Below are 20666 nucleotides of genomic sequence, written 5' to 3'. Positions count from 1 at the left end.
TTGATTCAACGTCTATAGGTCTTCGTCAATGAAAAAAAAAACGATTGATTTGCTATCTGGGGCAGCATGGATGTTGTAATTGTACGGTAACCTACCCAGCCAACAAAAGCTGACCTTATAACATGGATTTAATGTCTGCAGACGTAAAATCAATTGTTAAAAAGACGGATTTTTCTCGCTGGGTAGCTATGCTCACTCACGGCCTACTAGAACACGGCCAAATATGTTGCTATTTGAGGAAATTTCTAAGAGTCTGAATTGTTACAATCATAGCTATGACAAACCTGTCATCTTCCCATTTCCAGAAGTAAGTAAAATAAGCAATATTTGTACCTAGACACAGTGTTTTTTTTAAGGTGTTTTGGGGGACCGAAACGGTCCCCCAAATTTCTCCAGCGGTTTCCCAAAATTTGGACTTGCAACTACAGTAGAAAGTAATGGTTGTTTCTCGCTAATATGTCTTAAGCAAATATGGCTATTTTTTGGTATTTAAATGAAACACTTGCGGTCTCTTAAAACTACTTAGCGGTCACCCAAACCAAACCTTAAAAAAAAACCTGCCTAGACATATGTTTGGCTTGTTTAACCGGAGATTAGGTATGTTAAGCACAACTTATGCAATAACAATGTAAAATCTGTAAAATTTTCCAACTGCATCCTGGAGGTAGTATCGTTTGGTGTGTCGCTTGTGGTGCAATTGCATGTTCCATTTAAAATGTCAAGGATTTTTTGTGAATTCTATGTTTTAAGCGGTTCATTTGATGTCCTAATTTAAATTTTAGTTTGTTTTGTTTTCTACCAAGTTTAATTTTGCAAGTAAAATGTGGCTATTGACGAAAGATCCTGCTATACAAAAAACCTAACGACTGTATTATGAGACTACCTTCAGGATGCAGTTGGAAAATTTTTACATATTTTACATTATTATTGCATAAGTTGTGCTTAACATACATATCTAATCTCCGGTAAAACAAGCCAATAATATGTATAGATAGAAATATTGTTCATTTTACTTACTTCTGGAAATGGGAAGATGACAGGTTTGTCATAGCTATGATTATAACACTTCAGACTCTTAGAAATTTCCTCAAATTGCAGCATATTTGGCCGTGTTCTAGTAGGCCGTGGCTCACTTAAGTATCAAGCCTTGCGATGAGTAAGAGGTATTTTAATTTATTTCCTTATGATGTAGTGGCATTGCGCTTTTTCATGAATTAATTATTATTTAACGACAAAAGTACCGCTTCACTTTGTACGAACGTCAAAAGTAGTCAATAACTACAAACTCTACGGTGCAATATAGGAACATATCTTACTTGCGTTCTTTTCAGTGCAACTTTTGTTTCAAAGAATTTCTCCATCGCAAGAGGAAAAAAAGCTCCAACTCCGACTCTCATCACAGAGAAAAGGCCAACCGCAACAAAAACCTACGAGACAAGAATAGAAAAACCAAATGAGACAATTTTTTAATGCTCAACATAAAACAAATCATCACTTCTGGATTAGTTTAATATCAGCAAGCAAAGTTTGTGGATACAGACCAAACCTTGTGTCTCCCAAGTGTTCATCTAATATCAAAGTTACTTTTTCTCGGTCAGCAAATCAACCCCATTTATATCAATTTACTAGCTCAGATATTATAATTATTGGGCTGAGAAAGCTCCAGAAAAATTTACATCTAATTTCGAAAATTATTAACACGCACATGACATTTATGTGAATGCCATACGTCTATGTAGCAGTATCACAGATTCATAGGCATAAAGCAATTATTTCACAAATCGCTTAATTATGATAAACATCACAATTCACAAACTTACAGCTTGCAATGTGATGGTCCCGTTGATTGCAGCAAAGACCATGAAAGTGGCAAAGGACAAAGTTTGTCCGGTGGAATGCATCGTAGAGTAGTTGAAAGAACGAAACAGTGACGCAAAAAAGATCTTCCGCATTTCAATTCTGCGAATAAACACGAATTGGTTTGCACAAACTTGACTTTATAACTGATAAAATGTGCAACAAGTAAGCGCAATCGCTTGCTCTCGCATCCTGATCCAGATATGAGCTTCCACGAAACACTATATACGTCATAGTCACGTGATTAACAACACAGGATCAGCTTCGTATTCCTGTAAGGATTACTTTTTCTGTGTAGAAGCCAGTCCCGAATATTTCCCATCTAATCCAATAGACTTAATCAATCATTGTTTGGAGTTTTGAAAAAGCGTGCAAACTGATTATTTAGCCTATGTACATGAGATGACTAACAATTTTCATCAACACTATTTCATAAAGTTTTCTTGCTTCAAATGTTTTCATAAACCACATCTCAGGCACTTTGATAATGCAAAGTGCAAGAGCTTTTATTATAAATTATAATGTAACAAATGCTTTTTATTTTGACAACGTGCAAGAGCCACAGCGTACTTTCTTAGCTTTGTCACAATTTCGTGGAATGAAATTTCCCAGGAATACATCTTGATTACCCTCATCGCAGCAATGACTTCGCTCATTATATTAACTCTTTGGTCGGTTGCATTTGCAGCTTTAAGCCTGAAAATATAACATTAATGTAACATAACATTAGGTTTTTAACAGTAGAAGTTTCAAAACTAAGTTACTCTTCACTAAGACCGACAATAACTGTGCCCAGCCCAAACTAACCACTGTTGATTGAATAGATTTAAGATATAAAATCAAAAGACGTGGTTACAGCCACAAAAATTCGTAACTCAGAGACATCTATTGGCTTGCCCTTCTCAGAAACTATTTCACAGTGTACCTAAGTTTTCCAAACAGTTTTCCGATGAAGCTTTGCACCACCATTATCACAATCAATACCGACATTCCAACGCCTGCAGCAGGTCCCAGCCTTTTCCACAGTAAATACGTGACTACAATGCATTCAACTGGAGCCAACCACAAGTAGTGAGCAAAGTAAAATGCCTATTAGAACAAATTTAATGAAATTAAAATATTGAAACAGAATTGTTGTATGGATGATACAGTAGTATAAATTAATATATTGCGTGAAGAATTAAAAATGTTTAGTCATTAGATTTATTAAAAATACTAGAAATTGAAAAAAGTACTAAGAGGTTTCGGTGGGTAGTGAAAGACCTCCAAAGACACATTGTCTTACTTTAACAATAATGTATCACCTGAACATGGATGTATATTTCAACCGCAATGTTGAAGTCACATAGTGCGACAACGCAGTTTACCCAAAATACAAGACTGCTAGGCAGGTGGACTCCTATTCTTAATAATGTAAATTATAAAACAAATGATAAAAATACCTTATGTGTCAAATTTGCCATTAAATTCAATGTAAGTATCAAGTTATTTAAAACACTGCCAAGAAATTGTTATACAAAATTCATATAAAAATCAAGAACGATTAGATTAAATATTTTTGAACCGTCACATTGATCTCCCTAATTACGTACCGGTACCGTAAATGTAAATTATCAGAGAAGCTGAATTGAAAGAAAATGACAGGTTGACACTTGACACTGACGTTTCGGGATAAAGTCCAGGCATCTTTGAAGAATAATGGAGAGAGAGAGACAGTACTCCCGCAATTAGTAACAAAATGTGATAAATTTTATTACATACAAAATCGTATCGTATTGCATCCGTGGAAGAGAGATTAACAATTTTTCCGGTACTTGTTTTTGCTAAAGCCTCGTGGTTTAACTTCAAAGTCTGAAAAGAAAACACAAAATTGAATCACCAGTCTTTTATAAATATTGTAATGTAAATAGCTACACATTTAAGTCATATTTGTAAAAAAAAAGGTAAGCCTAGCCTATTTTTAAAAATTATTCATTTAAAAAATAACTGGTCTCTAATGATTAATTGTTGGAATCTTTATCCTTGGAATGAGAAAGCTGCTTTAAGAGATTAATCTGGGTAGTTTTGCATGCTTGTAAAGGTTTTGAGCCACCAATGTAGGCCCGCCGCCCGGTCACCGAGATTGACAGAGTGAAGTTTTCGCTTTTTGTTGAAGCATTGTTTGTGAACGGTTCCATCTACTAGTTGTCACTAAATGGAAAGTTTAATACCCACCTTCTTATACATCAGACCAACCACAGCTGTACGAGCATTCCAGCCCAAAGTGTGAACTGTCGTGAGGTACAACTGACTAAAGCAAGCGGCTGAAACAGCACTAGCTGCAATGCCAGCTGCACAGACAACAGCATAAGATTCCGGCAATTGTTCATGATCGATGAAGAAAACAGTTAATTCACCAATCAGCAAAGGCATAAGACATCTAGAAATTTCCTAAAAATAAAAAAATAAGTTTTAGGGGAAAATACTGAGAATTGAAATATGACAGCAAAAAGTACTTTAAACATAAAGCATAATTGCCTTAAGAAAGTTGATCAACAGAAGAATAATTAATTTTGTAACACAGTAATGTCTGGAATTTAAACAATCATAGTTTGATTGGGTAAGCACTTTTTGAAACTTAGTGTAGTCAACAGTATTATTGATATTAGTCAAATAATGGTACATATTTTTTGATATTTATTCAAAACCAGAGGTGGGCAGTAACGCGCTACTTTTTTGGTAAAAGTAGCGGTAGCGGCGCTACTTTTTAGTTGGAGTAGCAGCGCTTTTTTTTTCTATAGTAGCGGTAGCGGGAGAGGCGCTCTTTTTTTTCAGTTGCACTCCCGCTACTTTTTAATTTAAGCTGAAAAAAATACTCGTTCGTTTGGCAACACTGGAATGGTCAAGCAGCTATACAATCGGTTTGGTTGCACAGTTGTCGAGTCGAGATAAAATCAAGACAGATGTAATTCGACTGTTGCGGGTGACATCAAGTCAGGTTGATACCCGAGAAGAGTGACACCAACACCAGTCACGACTCCTAGGATGAATTTTTTGGTGTGTTGGGCCTGTTGGCGCCATCCCGTGAAACGTCGGTGCAGAAGAAAACAGCAATTGTGGACGCCTTTTTTTCGGACAGGAGCAAGTCCTTGAGCTTTTCGAATACCGAGTTAAAACATCTGTTGATTAAATAAAAAAAAACCCAATGTCCCCCATTCCTTCCAGTGCTGTGGTGGAGAGACCTTTCTCTGTTGAAAAAGATGTGCTTAAGCAAAAGCGGGCAGGACTTAGTGACTCTCATTTTGAAATGCTGGGAGCAAGTCTTTTAGGCGCAGACAGTTAGGCGCCGGTCAAATAGGCGCGCACATTGTGGCGTCTGGATATTTAGGTGCGGAGCACTGTGGCGCCCGTTCGTTTAGGTGCTATTCCTAATAAAGTCTGCAGATTGTACCAGCTTGGCAGGTAGGGCAATGCTTTTCACACAAAATGTTATTTTGAACAGAAAAACATGTTGTTTTGTTAATGCGCGACTGCGCATGCATTTATTTGTGGTTAGTGTTGGCTTCAGCGAGTGAAGCTGCTTTATCTGGCAATGCTTTTTACACAAAATGTTGTATTGAACAGAAAAATATATTGTCTTTTTAATGCACGTGTTCTGCATTTATTTGTTGTTAGTCCAGGTTTGCGTCGGTGACAGCTTTATCAATAAATTATTCAAGTTTCCGAACATGACTGTGTTCACTTTTAGCTAAGTCCAATAATAACTAGAATAAACATCAGTAAAAAATACACCGTAGCTTATATTCAAGCGTGTGGTTGGTAAGCTTGAGTGAAGAGTAACCTAGTTTTCCGTCAAAACCTAGACTAGGTTTTGCCAAAGCTGAGCTGATACTATCTGCAGACTTTATTAGGAATAGCACCTAAATGGACGGACACCACAGTGTGCGCGCCTATTTGACCAGCGCCTAATTGTCAGCGCCTAAAAGACGTGGACCCGAAATGCTCGTGTTTTTGAAAGATAATAACAATAAATTTCCCTTAGAATGTGTTTTCTATAACGACGTTAAAATGACAGTGTAAACGAATGATAACACTCGTTTTTGCGTCACTAGGGACTTGAAGAGTGTTTCCTAGTGTCATTTTAGACAAAAGTAGCGAAAGAAGTAGTGGTAGCGCCCGCTACTTTGGTCCGAGTAGCAATAGCGGGTTGCGCGCTACTTCTGTAAATTGGTAGTGGTAGCATGTGCTATTTTGGTCCAAGTAGCGATAGCGCGCTACTTTAAAAGTAGCGGGTGCCCACTGCCCACCTCTGTTCAAAACAATAAAAAGTATATGGGAAATGAAATTGAAAATGTAGGTTGTATAATATACTACCTTAAAAATAAACTGGACAAAAATATGACACAACCCATGTGACCTGGCAATTTTGTTGTAAAACAACTCACAAGCATATTTTGCATTTCATATAAGTAACAGGTTAAGCTTTAAAATCACTTAATGCAAAAATCAGTAGGTTCTTCACTCAATAATATGATTGGCTCCTCGGGTGTAAAGTAACCTAAACTGTCACAAGGTATTTCAGGTGATAATTCATATTTACACCTTGTGATAGTTTTACTTAGCTTATGTTAGAAGAGCGTATCATGTTATTGAACTAAATGCCTGGTGAGCAAATTCGTTAGATATTTAGGTTTATAATCGTTGCGATGTAATTTGTGTTTTGACAATTGCTCTTAAAAACCAGCATGACTAACTCACCCAAAGCACAGCAAATAAACCATAACTAACGAATCTCCACAAATAGGTTCTCATAAATGCTCTGGAAAAACTAGGATGTGTGTTTCTTCTGTTGGCTTTGTCAACTTCTTTATTCCAATGTCTGATAATATTAAAATAACAAAAAACATTAAAGAATATATAAATTTTTGGAAAATAACAAAACAATGAACATACATACCGGACACCGGTACATAAAAACAATAGTACATCATAAGAATATGCATCTGGAAGTTATAATAGTTACATAAACTAAAGACATTGCTTTAATTGTGTTTTAGGCTAGCAATAAAAAAGGATAGAATTTACAATGGCAATAAAATTTTGACTAACATTTTTGTTTAAGGTTTGACAAGAAAAAAAATTAGTTTCTACAAGTATATTGATACAACAACAAATTTATCGTTGCAGAATTGTGGGAACAAGCTAGCCCCTATATTATATCAGCAAAGTACAATTACAAAATGACTACCTTTCTAGATCAGTTGTCAAATAGCATGATTTATCCTTTTCAGCAACTTGAAACAAATCGTTTGGCTTTAACTTGTGTTCATAACCTTTGGTAAAAATTGGATTCATCCACCTAAACATGTGACATACAAACACATGATGCTTCACTACAGCAAACGATTGCTTTGTTGTAAGCTGTATCATAAACTTACTCAGTGTTGGGCGCGATAACTCATTTTTCAGTTAAGCGATAACGATAATTGATAAACGAAAAATGCCTAAAGCGATAACGATAAACGTATCAAAAAAAAGTTAAGCGATAACGATAAAATTATCGCCTATAATGTCCGATAACAATAATTTTTTTCTTTTTTTCTTGATTAGCACTGCCCCATCCCATGCAGCACGAACTGTTTTCATCAACATGACAAAAAATCGAACATGATATACTGTAAAGCAGTGGTACCCAAACTTTTTCTATTCACGTACCATTTAGCAGTTTCATACAGTGCTCGCGTACCACCAACCGCTACAACCAAAAAATCTCAAAAATATACAATAAAAGGCAAGAAAATTTTAACAAATATTAGCACAGCGCTTCAAGATTAAAAGATTTTAATATTAGTCTAAATATAATTACAGTAAGCTGTTGAGCTGTCGAATTAGTAGAAGACCAATAAATAGGGTGCACTACTGCTGCTACTATCAGTAGCAACATTAAACACTGAAAAGTTTTGGCTTTTCTGTTAAACAACCCTGGTCAGAGGTTCTCAAACTGTACGTTGCCACGCTGTTGGTGCGTAGTTTCAATTTTCAAGAGCGTCGCACAATGATTCCGCTTCGTATCTAAGCTCCATTGCATGATAAAGCGCTCACAGATATTGTTATTGCCTGACATGCGCATGAGAACTCATCATTACGAAACTGTTGCAAATGCTTATGGTTTAACAATCACATAGCGCAATTCTAAATTCATTTCGTCGCGCGACAAGTAAAGGCTACAGAGACACAAATAAATAAAAATGACTGAAATTTCTATCGCTGACGCTGAGTGCGTTGTAAGTCCAACAATTTTTTTAAAAACGTCGAAACGAAAAGTTTAAAAGCCACTGACCTACATGTTGCGTAATAAATACTTGAATCTCCTACGAATAAAATTAATTATGACACAATAATGCACATTGAGCAATCAGAAAGTTTGCGCAAAATCGCAAATTGTATTATTTTATTTTAACTGCTGTCAACCATTGACATCCACGTGTCAACTTCAGTGAGTTTCTCGCGTACCATCTGAAAGACCTTCGCGTACCACTAGTGGTACGCGTACCACAGTTTGGGAACCACTGCTGTAAAGGGTCAAAACTTTTTGTAAGTTATGCATGAATAGAATCGCAAAAACGGCAGTGGGTAAGCTATTGAATCTTCCACCTCTTGATCCAGAATCAAACCACTGAGGTAACCGCCGTGCTTATAATTATACCTTCAGATACAAGTTGGATGCTTTTATCGGCGATAATCAAATATTGCCTTTGGCGATAACGATAAACGATAACTGAAAAAATAATTGAGCGACAACAATAGGCGATAAAAATTCATCGCCCATAATTATCGCCGGTAAATTATCGCCGATAATGCCCATCACTGAACTTCCTCCAGAAATTAAAACTTGTTTCTTAACATTCTTATAAGTACATTTTTTAAACTTTCCTTTCTTAAATATATAGTTGAAATTCAGCAGTCACAACAACGTTGTCCAGCTAATATGTTATTTCTTCAAACGACTAATAGCAAACAATTAATACTGAAGCGTTTTAGTTAAAACAAACAATTAACATGTTTCAAACCATGTGTACTGTAGGTAAGTAAACTCCTTTTTTCGGAGCTGGTATACAAGTCCCCCCCCACCAGGGCCACCACCCTTGGCAACTCATGACAAAGACAGGACTCAACCAAACATACAGTGTGAAACTACTTTACCTTTGCTTTATAATACTGCTCACACACTTCAATTCACATGTTTTGGTCAATTCCTCTTTGTCATGAGTTGCCAGGGTGGTGGGGGGGGGGGACTTGTATACCAGCTCCCTTTTTTCTACTCGACTGACACACAATAGCCTACTAAAAGCGATTACACTTAGTTCACAGCCAAGATTTGAAAAAAGGTTTAAGTGATGAGAGTATGGCAGTACACACACATGCATGGATTAAAATTATGAAGCTCATCCTCAATTAAAACTCATCCATATGAAAATCATCCTCAAACTGAAAGGGCTTGTTTAAAAACTTTGAAAGCAATTTTCCATACTTGTAAAGACTTTGAACCATTGGCAAGTTGGGCTACAAATGGTGAGGGATAAATCAAACAATGCTTGGCAAGTTGATGGAGAGTCTCAACTACAAGTCTTGCTTTCAAATAAAGTCTTCCGTTGTCGGTAGTGTGGAATTAGAGGGTCTGCTACTATTCGGTGAGTCCGATTCGGTGAGTCCGATTCGGTGAGTTCCTAACCTCTAACCCCAACCCCAAACCCTTAACCCTAAAACGGCAATGATAATTAGACTATGGTACCCAATAATTAAAAAAAAATTAAAAAAATCCCCCGTTAAGGGATCGGACTCACCGCATCGGACTCACCGAAACGGGCCATTCCGGGAATTAGATGTTAATTCAATTCAATTTTATGTTTCATTGCTGGCGCGAACATGTAGAGAACGTTAAAGTAAACACACAAATTTTACACCAACAAAAGGAAAAGCTGACAAAACCAAGAGGTTTAAAATATGCCTCAATAAAACAGTGTTTGAAAAACATAATCTTAAAAATGCACAGCCACCAAACCTAGAAAAGAAAACGAAAAAAAAGAAAACTTTTATTTTGTCGATTGTAAAATAGACCTATAATTAACACTTGCAAAAGCAACAAGGGAGATTCAACACAAAAGAAATTCAAAAGTGACAAATTTCCCGAAGTTTTTACTTTGAGAGTCTTTCATTTATCTTTATCTTGTTTTATCTGACTTTGCTAAATATGTGTATTTATACTCGCAACAAAATAAAAATGTCAATCAATTAATCAATCAATTAAAAAACTTGGTTGTGATGTCTTAAAAGACTCAGAAAAATTAAAATTAATGTTATTTAAAATTTAAGAGCGAAACAGTTGAGATAAGGAAATAAGTGTATAGGCCTAGCATCATAATTTTTTTGAACAAAACATCTAGCTACAATGTAATGCACAAAATTAGCCTATAACATACCATACTGATAGCTTCGACAGAAAGTTAATTTTAGAATATGGACAAGGTTTTAAGTCGTCAGACTTCATTTTTAACACCGGTTCAAATCTAGAAACTATCCAAACGCCAAAAGCCTGAATGAAAAAAACAATAACAGTGAGTTAGGAATAATAATAGCTTTCATTTGGTGATGAAAACTACTGTACAGTACTCCAATTCAACTAACCCTTCTGGGAGCAGTTTGCTTAATGCCAGTAGGCTACAGCTGCAGAATTTTTTTTTTTTTTTTGTAGTTCAAGCCTCTGAGACTGAATATCTTAGCTTCACTACGATCTTATTCCGAGGTGTCGGAACCTTTTCTAAGTTTCGTATGGAGTGTAAACATATGTATGGTTATCCTATGATTGATTGTAATATGGACTCCATGGCAAGACACAACAATACCACAGGGTTGAGCATTACAACAGTATATTACACAAGCCCGTAGCCAGCCGGGGGCCAGGGGGGCCTCGCCCCCCCTGAAAAAATTTTTGCCCCCCCTGGCAAAATCCCAACATTCTTGAGCAACAGCTGCAATTATAATGATTTTGCCCATTTTCCCGTTGCACAGCTCCAACTGGCCCAATTAACTACAATTGTTTTGTTTAGTTAACAGCTATGATGATTAAACAATTTCGCCCCCCCCCCCCCTAACTCCTCCTTTGGCAACCTCAACAGGTTCAATTCAACCAAGGCCAACACGTGTTAGGTTGGTAAAAAAATTGTCAGAAACTGTGTAAAATAAAAATGTTTTGGGAAAGAATGATAACCTAACTAAGAGGGAATGGATTTCCAGCAGGCCTACAAACCGGTACAAATTAGGCTATACTTAATTCTTACCATTCTTAAATACTTACCATACTTAATTCATACCCATTACTTACCATACTTAATTCTAAGGGTCAGTGATAACCAATCTGTGCAGTGATAAACCAAATTTGTGCAGTTAAGCAGTGTTTATTTTTTTTCTTCAATCCAATCAGTGTAAATAAATTTTGTTTCTAGTTTTCTGATCTGTGAAGTGTTCAACCTTGCAGCAGATATTGCTACATTTGAATCTAGCACTGCCGTTTGTGTGTGTGGATTCTCAGTGTTAACAAGGGCTGACGCTCCCACTAGACGGAGCATGTTACAACCAAGACAGGCAAACTTAGTGCTTATGGCCTTTGAACATTCTGTATCGAAATCTATCGATTTAGACTTGTTTGTGAGACGGCTTGCATCCAAACATCCGTGACTGCAATTGCAATAGACTAGCTCACGGTTGTATAGGCGGAATGTAATCATATATATCAAAATCCTCGGCACTAGCTTCTTCGAGCCAGTTAAAGTTTTTGCTCGTAACAAGTACCGCTATTTATACAACAAGTCAACAATTGCTTTGTTATGTTGGTCATTGTAATATGGTTGCCGTGATAAGAGACCAGTGTTGGTCTTAACCAGTGGCGTAGCCAAAGGGGGGGGGGGTTACAACCCCCCCCCTTTGGCACGTGTGTGACGTCACGATATTGAGAATGATGCTTTCAGTCTCTTTATGCTTGAGCATGATGCTTTCAGTCTAAAAAAATTTGCCTAATTTCAAACAAAACTGCATTAAATGAGCGAGTTGTGCCAATACCTAACATTCAAACATCTCAGCCAGGAATTAGCAACAAGAAAACATAGAGACTTAGCTTTATTTCCGAAAAATGCTGAAGAAAACATGATCTTATCCTTTTGCTATGCCACCTGACAGCACCATTTTACAGGAATATTCATACCCACATTTTTGTTGAAAATGCTCTCAGAATGCACCAAATTCAAAGTAATTTTTCAATATTTTCTGGGGGAGGCCCCCCAGACCCCCCGTCGCTGAGTGTCGTCTTAGGCGAACACGCCCGCCGGTCGTCAAAACCTCTCCTTTCAAAATTCCTGGCTACGCTACTGGTCTTAACACTAAACTGACATATTGCAATTTTTGTGGATACCGGTGTTTAAGAGGTTAAAATGCCAAAATCATTCAAATTTTTTCGGCCCCCCCTAACGAAAAGTTGGCCCCCCCTTGCTCTGCGGTCTGGCTACGGCCCTGATATTACATATTTACAAATAGTTCAACAATCAAACGTTTTCGGCTTAACTTAAGCCCTCATCAGGAATCTGCAAATATTTATAAACTACAATAAATTTCACTTCTTGACAGTAACTACAGTAGCTAACTAACTAAACAACTAACTAGTAACTAAAAGCATGGAGAAACACGCAACGATTAAAAGCAATGGAGTGGAAAACATACAGACGAAAAATTACCTACATTAAGAAAAGGCAACTACATGACTAAGTTACAAATGAATTTGCACCACGGGGTACGTGATACAACTAATAAATATTGAGGAGAATAGAGGCGCCACCCGCAAATAATTGTTTGTTTAAATTTGGGTTGTAGCGTTTGACTAACAGCGCTTCCTGAATTTTTGTGTCAAATTAGGATTTGCCTTTGCGTAAAATTTTAAATGAGTCAGCAGAGAATTTTTGATCTGTGCAAAAAGAACAATCCATGATATGGTCTTTGATGGCACTTTTCTTTAAGTCTCTAAAGTTCAGATGCTCCCGTACTCTCATGGTCAAATGTCTGGTGGACATATGGTATGTATGCTGCACAGGGTTGCCAGACTGAAAATTGAAAAAAAGGCCAAACTCAACAAGAAAAAAGGCCAAATTGAGGCCAAATAGGTAGAAAAAAGGCCAAAAATAAGCCAAACTTAAACAAGATAAAATAAGCATTGTAATCAGGGTTGTCAGACTGTGAAAAGGTCTTAATGCCAAAATAATACAAGAAAAATCCATGGAAAATTTTCTTAGGAGGTGTAGGCCTAGCGCCTGCGATCTTTTTTCATGTTTGCTTTAGACAGTCTAATTGCCGTTGTGAAATTTGTGCTTGGTAGGAATTTGAAACGCTGGCTGAAAATTAGGGCGTTTTCTCGGAATTTTCACCACTTATCAGGGTTTGATTTTACATACGTAGTTTTACGTTGTTGTAGGTGTTGCGCATTTCACACATGCTGCCAGGCCCGTAGCCAGACGGGGGACCTTGCCCCCCTGAAAAAAAATTCGCCCCCCCCTTGGCAAAATTCCAACATTCTCGAGCAACAGCCACAATTATAATGATTTTGCCCATTTAAAATTTTTCGGCCCTCCCTAAAAACAGTTGGACCCCCTTGCTCTGCGGTCTGGCTACGGCCCTGCATGCTGCATTGCTTGAAGCAATAAGCCCCTTTAAATCAATTGTGCAGCGTTAAATAAACACAGTCAGTTTGTGAGTTTCCAGTATGGTTTCTGTCGGCCAGTTGTGTGGTGCCTTATTTTCTCAGTCAGTTTGTCACGGATGCCTTTCTCGGAAGTCACGGTGTTAGTTTAATTATGGTTGTAGTGTAGTTTTTCATGTTCTGAATTAGTTTAGCTCGTTCTATTTGAATTCAAGGCATTATTTGGCTACTTTGGCTACATTATTTGGCTATTCCGACGTGGAAGTTCATTCATTTCTTTGTAATAAACTCCTACTCACAAAAGAAGCAAGGTATTGTTCTCAAGATCATCCCCACTACATGCTAGTACCCGGGATGTTGCTGTAGCAGCTACAGCTAGGTATGGGAGGATGTTCAGACCACTCGACGTCCGCTACAAAGGCAATACCTTAGCAAGGTATGAAAGGAATGGTCCAACAGGAAAGAGTCTTACTGTAGTGTCGAACAGACCTGAACACTTTTCATAAGAAGGTCAAATATGAAGGCAATCAATATTAAAATGTCGTCAGTGAATAAAGCTAAATTCATATCGTCATAATTGAATAATTTATGTTCATGTCGTCTAAATTCCTCAATCGTCGTAGGCTACTGCGTGATGTGCAGTCTGACCTTGGGAAGAGCTCAACACTTTGCTCTTCTGGGCCGCATCAAAACGGGCTTTTGCCTAAGGATGGGTTTCTTTTATGCCTGGTTTTCTTTCTCCATCCTATTTTTATTATGATGACTGCTCATCCACATTAATATTGGAACTGGCAAATGCGAACCACAACACTTTTCATCAGGCTATCATTTATTGCTACATGTGTGCTTCTGTTTGTTTTTTTGGGTTTTGTGGCCGTGCTAACTACAGACATACAGGCTACTACATGATTTACTATTCAGGCACGTTTTAAACCTTTCAAGGTTTTGCCACCATTTCCCGTTCATTAACGTCCTGGTAGGCCTATATCGACTATTGTAGTTACTATACTTAGTTAGTATCTTTTTCGTCCCGGACGCGTTAATGACTAAAAATAAATGAATGAATGATGTATTGATGTATGTATCATTTAAGTGAACATTACTACAGTAATTATTAAAAAAAGATTCTTTTGTAACAAGTCTATGATCAATAATATATTTGCTCATCACAAATTTATTTATAGCATCACAATAATAGTAATTTGAAACGCACTCAATTGCACAACCACGAATCACTTGTATTGCTCAACAACTGAATTTCTGAAAGCATCCCAGCCAGCAAGCCCATATGGGCCCCATATACTATTTTAATGGGCTTGTGGGCATGTGGGTTTTATGTGGGTTTTTTTGTTTTTGCCATATGCGCCCAATATGGGCTTTCTTGCAGAATGTGTTGCTAAATGACAAGGTGGAATATAAAACTTCCAATCTTCAAATGCGTGATCATATAAATGCATTTTAAGAAATTTAGCCACATAAAATTATTGATCATGGGCTAAGCATGAAATATTGATGGGCTTCCCACTTTGTTTATGGGCAGACCATGGGCTGCCCACATTTTTTATGGGCAGAACATGGGCAGCCCACATTTTTTATGGGCAGATCATGGGCTACCCACATTTTTTATGGGCAGACCATGGGCTGCCCACATTTTTTATGGGCAGACCATGGGCTACCCACATTTTTCATGGGCAGGCCATGGGCTGCCCACATTTTTTATGCGCAGACCATGGACTGCCCACATTTTTTATGGGCAGACCATGGGCTACCCACACAGTGATTCAAAGGTTTGTGGGCAACCCATACTAATATGATATACACCTCGATCAGCATTTGTCTAGACTTTGAGATTTTTTAGTTGTCTCAAACGACTTTTGTTGATCTTTCAAACACAAAATGAAATTGAACAAGCAAAATTACTGGAGGCACCTTGCTATGCATTGCGCAAAGCTCACTGCTTGCAGTTGGAGCACTTTAGCAAGGTTAGCAGTAGTACCATTTTTTGTGCTTACGTACCACAAATAGGAAAATGTCACATAGATCTATATACCTACTCGTGCGTTGTTGATCAAAATAAAACAGTTCATCATCATGTGCACTGTCTGCAGTTGACGCTCTTGGCTTACGCCGATTGAGGACTTTATTGGGGGCACCTTGCAATGCATTGTGCAAAGTTCACTGCTTGCAGTTTGGCATTTGTCTGCAGTTATATACCTGATATACATATGGGCAGCCTGTATTAGATTTATGGGTTACATATGGGCAGCCCATATTAGATTTGTGGGTTGAGTGTGAGCAACCCATAAATGAATATGGGCAGCCTATATGGGGGCAATGTGATGCCCGCGGACACAATGTGTATGGGCCCCATATGGGCATCTCACATGGGGCCCGTACATCAGCCCATATGGGTCCCCATGTGGGGCCCATATAGGCTTGCTGGCTGGGATGCTCTGCTGGCAAGCCAGCGGTTGTGTTGGACTACCGATCGATCGAAAATGCAGCTGACTTTAGTGACCTTTTGGTCTATCGCTGCCATCTTTGTTGTGCGAATTATTTGTGTTTATTGTGTTTTTGTATATTTTTGTTTTTTTCTTTCTTTTTTGCCAACAAAACAAAAATAAATTGAACTGAAAGTAAACACGTTAGTCGTTACATTTCTGTGTAGGCCACCTACTTTTGAGCGTTAACATTATAATTCCAAAATAATGTCTATAACATTCATATTTATCGATATCTTATGACTTGTAGCGAATTTTAATAAACTATAGCAAAAATAATTCTGAAAGTAGCAAGTATATGTAAGAGAAATATTGATTATTATGCATTTTAAAGATTAAATTTAAAAAAGGCCAAATTTAAGGCCAAATCTAGAAAAAGGCCAAACGTATAATTTCTAAGGCCAAACGGCTTTAAAAAAAGCCAAATTCGAGAAATTTGGCCTTAAAAAGGCCAATCTGGTAACCCTGATGCTGCAAAAACTGTAAGTTCAGTCATGCATTCACTTCGCAACAGAGATGCGCTCAAGCGTGAGAATTGGGCATAGAACAGGGATTTGTTTGTTTGTTTTATTACCTTTATCCTGCATTGCGGGAAAGCGGACTTGAACACGAAAGCCGACTGCAATGTCTGTTTCCGGTTGTCTACTCTACTTATGACTTAAATTTGGTACTACCCATTACTCGAAATCGATCACTGGGTAGAGACAATTATTGTAAAGTTTCTTGCCCAGAGAAACAACAGCATGTGCGGGTGGGTGGAGTCGAACATGCAGGCTCTCGACTGCGAGCCCAACGCGCTAACCACTCGGCCACTGCTGGGCAGCCTTTTTTCATGTTCGGGCCAAATGAAATATGGCAGTACTGTTTGAAATATGGCAAATGAAATATGCAAATGAAATATGGCAAATGAAATATGGCAGTAATAATGTGGAGGCGGGCACCAACCATGCTAATTCAATAGCATGAGAGAATAAGAAATTAACTTCAAGTATTTGAATTCGTATTGTTCAATATGAAACCTATTTTCGTATCAGCATCAGCAAACCATAATCAAATTCGATTAGGCCTACATGTCCCAAAGTCGTTTGTCGTCTATTAATTATCTAAGGTACCGGTAGCACTTTTCATAATCCAGCTGAAAGTAATCGCTTTAAACATGCTTCTTGGAATCAGTCTTAACCTCAGGAAAGCAACTGCCGTGATTGAAGTTTTAAAACACAAACCACGGACATTGTTCCAGACAATTGTTCACCTAATCAAACGTCATATAAAAACCGTTCAGGTCTACTGAATGTTAGCGTAATACGTCATGGAATTTTTCCTAAACATGAGCAGAGATTGCACCATCGTTCGTACGACTTGTGTCAAACCTGTTTAAACCTGTTTCAGTGTCAAACCTGTTTAAACATGAAACATTGGATTACCAGCTTTGAACACCTGTTTTGAATTGCGTGACAATGTCTTTTACTATTGCGTCACAGAACTGCATACGTGAATTTGAGATATTGATATCTATTCTGGTCATTCGTGAAATGGTTGCTTGAGAGTTAGTCGCACATTTAACTGTTTGCTTAGTGCTTGCTAGCTGGACAAAAATTCCGTTTTTATCTAAGTAGTTTGTATTGTATTGACAGTTTTTAGAGGCGTACGGTGTTGCGTCTCATTTTCGATAGCCGCGGGCTACTTTTACAGGAATACACTTTTTGAAAAGACGTTTCAAAAGAGTGTTTGTTTTTCGGTCATTACGTACAGACGAACGGATTCGGGAATCTTACGTTACAATTTTCCCACGAAGAGATTATGGTTTACCGTTGTGACCAGACATACAAACTGAAGGGATATCAAAGCAAAGAATTGGGTTTTGTGGCGGTGCTAACTACAGACATATAGCCTATCCTACTAGGCCTACTACTACTAGCCTACATGATTTTCTATTCAGGCACTTTTTAAACCTTTCAAGGTTTTGCCACCTTTTCCCGTTCGTTAACGTGCTGGTAGGTAGGCTATGTAAAGATTCGGATATATATCCTGAAGGCTGTTCTTGTACGTTAAAAAAATGCTTGCCGTGACAAGTGCTCCCTTTTTCTCGATGACATTGTGGTAATATATATTTTACGTAACTTATAAAAATGTGGTAATCTTTATTTAGATTATTTAAGTATGAGAATGTTTGTTTATATTTTAATATTCATATTAAGGCTGTCTAACTGCTTGATGAAATTTCTATCTATCTATCTAATTTATCTAGTTTGGCTATCTGACTCCATGAAATAATTTCCACACAATTATTGTTATTCGAATTATAATTTTAAGTTATCAGAAGGTGTTCGACTGTTCGTATAATATTGTAGGTCTATAACACAAATTGAATTTAAACATTACAGAATAGTGAAATTGCAGCACAGGGAAACATTAAGCTATTACAAATTATTACATTTTTAACTAAACAATAAATTTAATGTTTTCTGAGAGCTGAACTGGTCTAACTGGACTGGTTTGATGTGAGCTGGTTTCGTGTGAGCTCCCGTCAAAGGGCGAACAAACCCTTTTATTTTCTGTTCCCTTTTTACTATTTACTTCGGGAGCAGTTTACATGGAAAATTACAGAAACTTTAGTAAAAGGCATGAAAACTTATATGTTGAAATAATGGATCGCTACAACATAAATAAAACGGTTCAATTCCATTATTAGTTCGTTGCTTCGTTGGCATCAATGTCTCTCATTTTTTTTTTTTTTTTTTGCAGTGATTGTCCACTTCCATTGTCCGCCCCATTAGCTCAGTGGTTACGTGACGTTCAAGACCACGCGGCGCAAGTTCGACTCTCGGGGTGTGCTCTTGAGCAACGCATTTCAGGACTGCTCTCCATTCAGTGGCACCAATAGTGAATGGAATAATTTCCTGGCATCATCACTTCAATAATCGGAAAACGTCACTTTGCCAATCTCGGCAACCGGCCCTGCGTCAAGAGCCTCTACAAGTATGCGAAACTACCAGGAATAACCATTCAAGGCTTTGTCAGTCCGAGGATAAAGATTCAAAACCAACCAACCCAACCATTTTCTCTGAGACACTTCTTCAGGCTGCTAGCATTGTATAGACTTTCAAACAACGTACCACTCCACGAGTTGGTCAGAGCGCAAAGAAACAGAAGACATGGCCTAATCAGTGAGAACAAGAAAAAATTGCGATTTGAATTTTTCTTCAGCAGAAAGACGACTCGAATCATCAGCACATTCGTAACTAAACATTCTCTTCCTATACATCGTAGCCTAACGTGTTTTTTGAAAACACCTGCTCAATACCAATAAGCTCTGCTATTTCGCGTGCGCGTTTGTAACCACATGGTTAGCCTATATCCTGTATTTCGATAGTCTTTCAAAAACTTCGGCAGAAGGGCCCTTATTCTTTGCGGGGCCCCCTCCGATCGGAGGGTTCGGAGGGCGGTTGCTACGCCTCTGATGCTGTTGCATCATCAAGACCATTGTTCACAGACCAATCCAGTACGAAACCAATACGTTTACGATGTCATCAGAACCAAAACCAATAGTCATTCTGGAAAATTTTTAAGCAGCAAACAAAATACAACATGACTGCATGTCACAATCAATGTGCAAGGCCTCGCGATGGACTACTTTGTGTCTTCAACGAGCGTGTTGTTTTGATTGTAAAATTCTGGTGCGATGTGTTATTATCGGTTATGACCTGAAGTAACCTTTGATCGCAAATCGTTGTCATGTAACGTAGTTCTGGGACATTCTGTTGTTTTCACAATTGCCAATATCGTTTGTCATGATGTCACAAGGATGTTTACCAATGGATCTCTGATTGCGAAATCATTATTACGCAATGTGTTTTCTAGAATCATTTTTCCCTACGTGACAATCTACAGGCTTCGGCTTGTTTACGATTTAATGCAACTTGACAGAACCATGAGTCCTATGATGTAACATTACGTAACCTTCTCGAAGTTACTAGACCGAACAAATCTTCTATAAATAGTGGTGTAACTTGTGTAATCATTTATTATGGGAGTTGTATTATGATGAGTTGATTATTATGATGAGTTGGTAATTGGTCACAGCGGTAAACCATAATTTCTTCGTGGGAAAATTGTAACTTAAAGTTCCCGGATCCTTTCGTCTGCATATAATGACCGAAGAAACACACACTTGAACTTCTTTTCAAACAGTGTATTTCTGTAAAAATTAGCCCACGGCTACCAAAAACGAGGGGGTGCAACGCGTACACCACTTAAACTGTCACTACACAACAGATTACTTGGATAAAAGACGGAACTTTTGTCCAGCTAGCAAGCACTAAGCCAACAGTTAAATGTGCGGCCAACTTTCAAACAATCATTTTACGAATGACCAGAATAGATATCAATATCTCAAATTCACGTAGAAAGTAACTGTGACGCAATAAATGAAAGACAATTATGAAGTCATTCCAACAGGTGTTTAAGCTGATGTAATATTTCCTGTTTAAACAGGCCCAAACAGGTCCAAACAGGTCTTATGAACGATGGTGCAATTTTGGCACATGCTTTAGGAATTTCCATGACGTAATATTCAGTAGACTTGAACG

General features: G+C 37.8%; 1 protein-coding gene across 2 annotated transcripts in view; it reads right to left on the bottom strand.

Annotated features, from left to right (window-relative positions):
• Window positions 1-10425, bottom strand: part of LOC145772010 (ATP-binding cassette sub-family C member 4-like) — a 29365-nt gene extending 18940 nt beyond the window's left edge. For both annotated transcript variants that reach the window (XR_014289269.1, XM_082583813.1), the window contains exons 1-9: window positions 10317-10425; window positions 7085-7195; window positions 6595-6715; window positions 4072-4287; window positions 3619-3708; window positions 2783-2946; window positions 2428-2553; window positions 1821-1959; window positions 1317-1427 (exon numbers count right to left, since the gene is read on the bottom strand). Coding sequence is in view for 1 of the 2 variants with exons in the window: in XM_082583813.1 (XP_082439939.1) it covers window positions 1317-1427; window positions 1821-1959; window positions 2428-2553; window positions 2783-2946; window positions 3619-3708; window positions 4072-4287; window positions 6595-6715; window positions 7085-7195; window positions 10317-10384 (1146 nt within the window). In the remaining variant the exon portion in view is untranslated. The remainder of the gene's footprint in view (window positions 1-1316; window positions 1428-1820; window positions 1960-2427; window positions 2554-2782; window positions 2947-3618; window positions 3709-4071; window positions 4288-6594; window positions 6716-7084; window positions 7196-10316) is intronic.
• Between the last annotated feature and the right edge of the window lie 10241 nt (window positions 10426-20666).

Source organism: Aplidium turbinatum, chromosome 6 (assembly GCF_918807975.1).
Source record: "Aplidium turbinatum chromosome 6, kaAplTurb1.1, whole genome shotgun sequence".
NCBI lineage: Eukaryota > Metazoa > Chordata > Ascidiacea > Aplousobranchia > Polyclinidae > Aplidium > Aplidium turbinatum.
The sequence above is the reverse complement of the archived record's forward strand: the minus strand, read 5'-3'. Positions and strand labels throughout refer to the sequence as shown.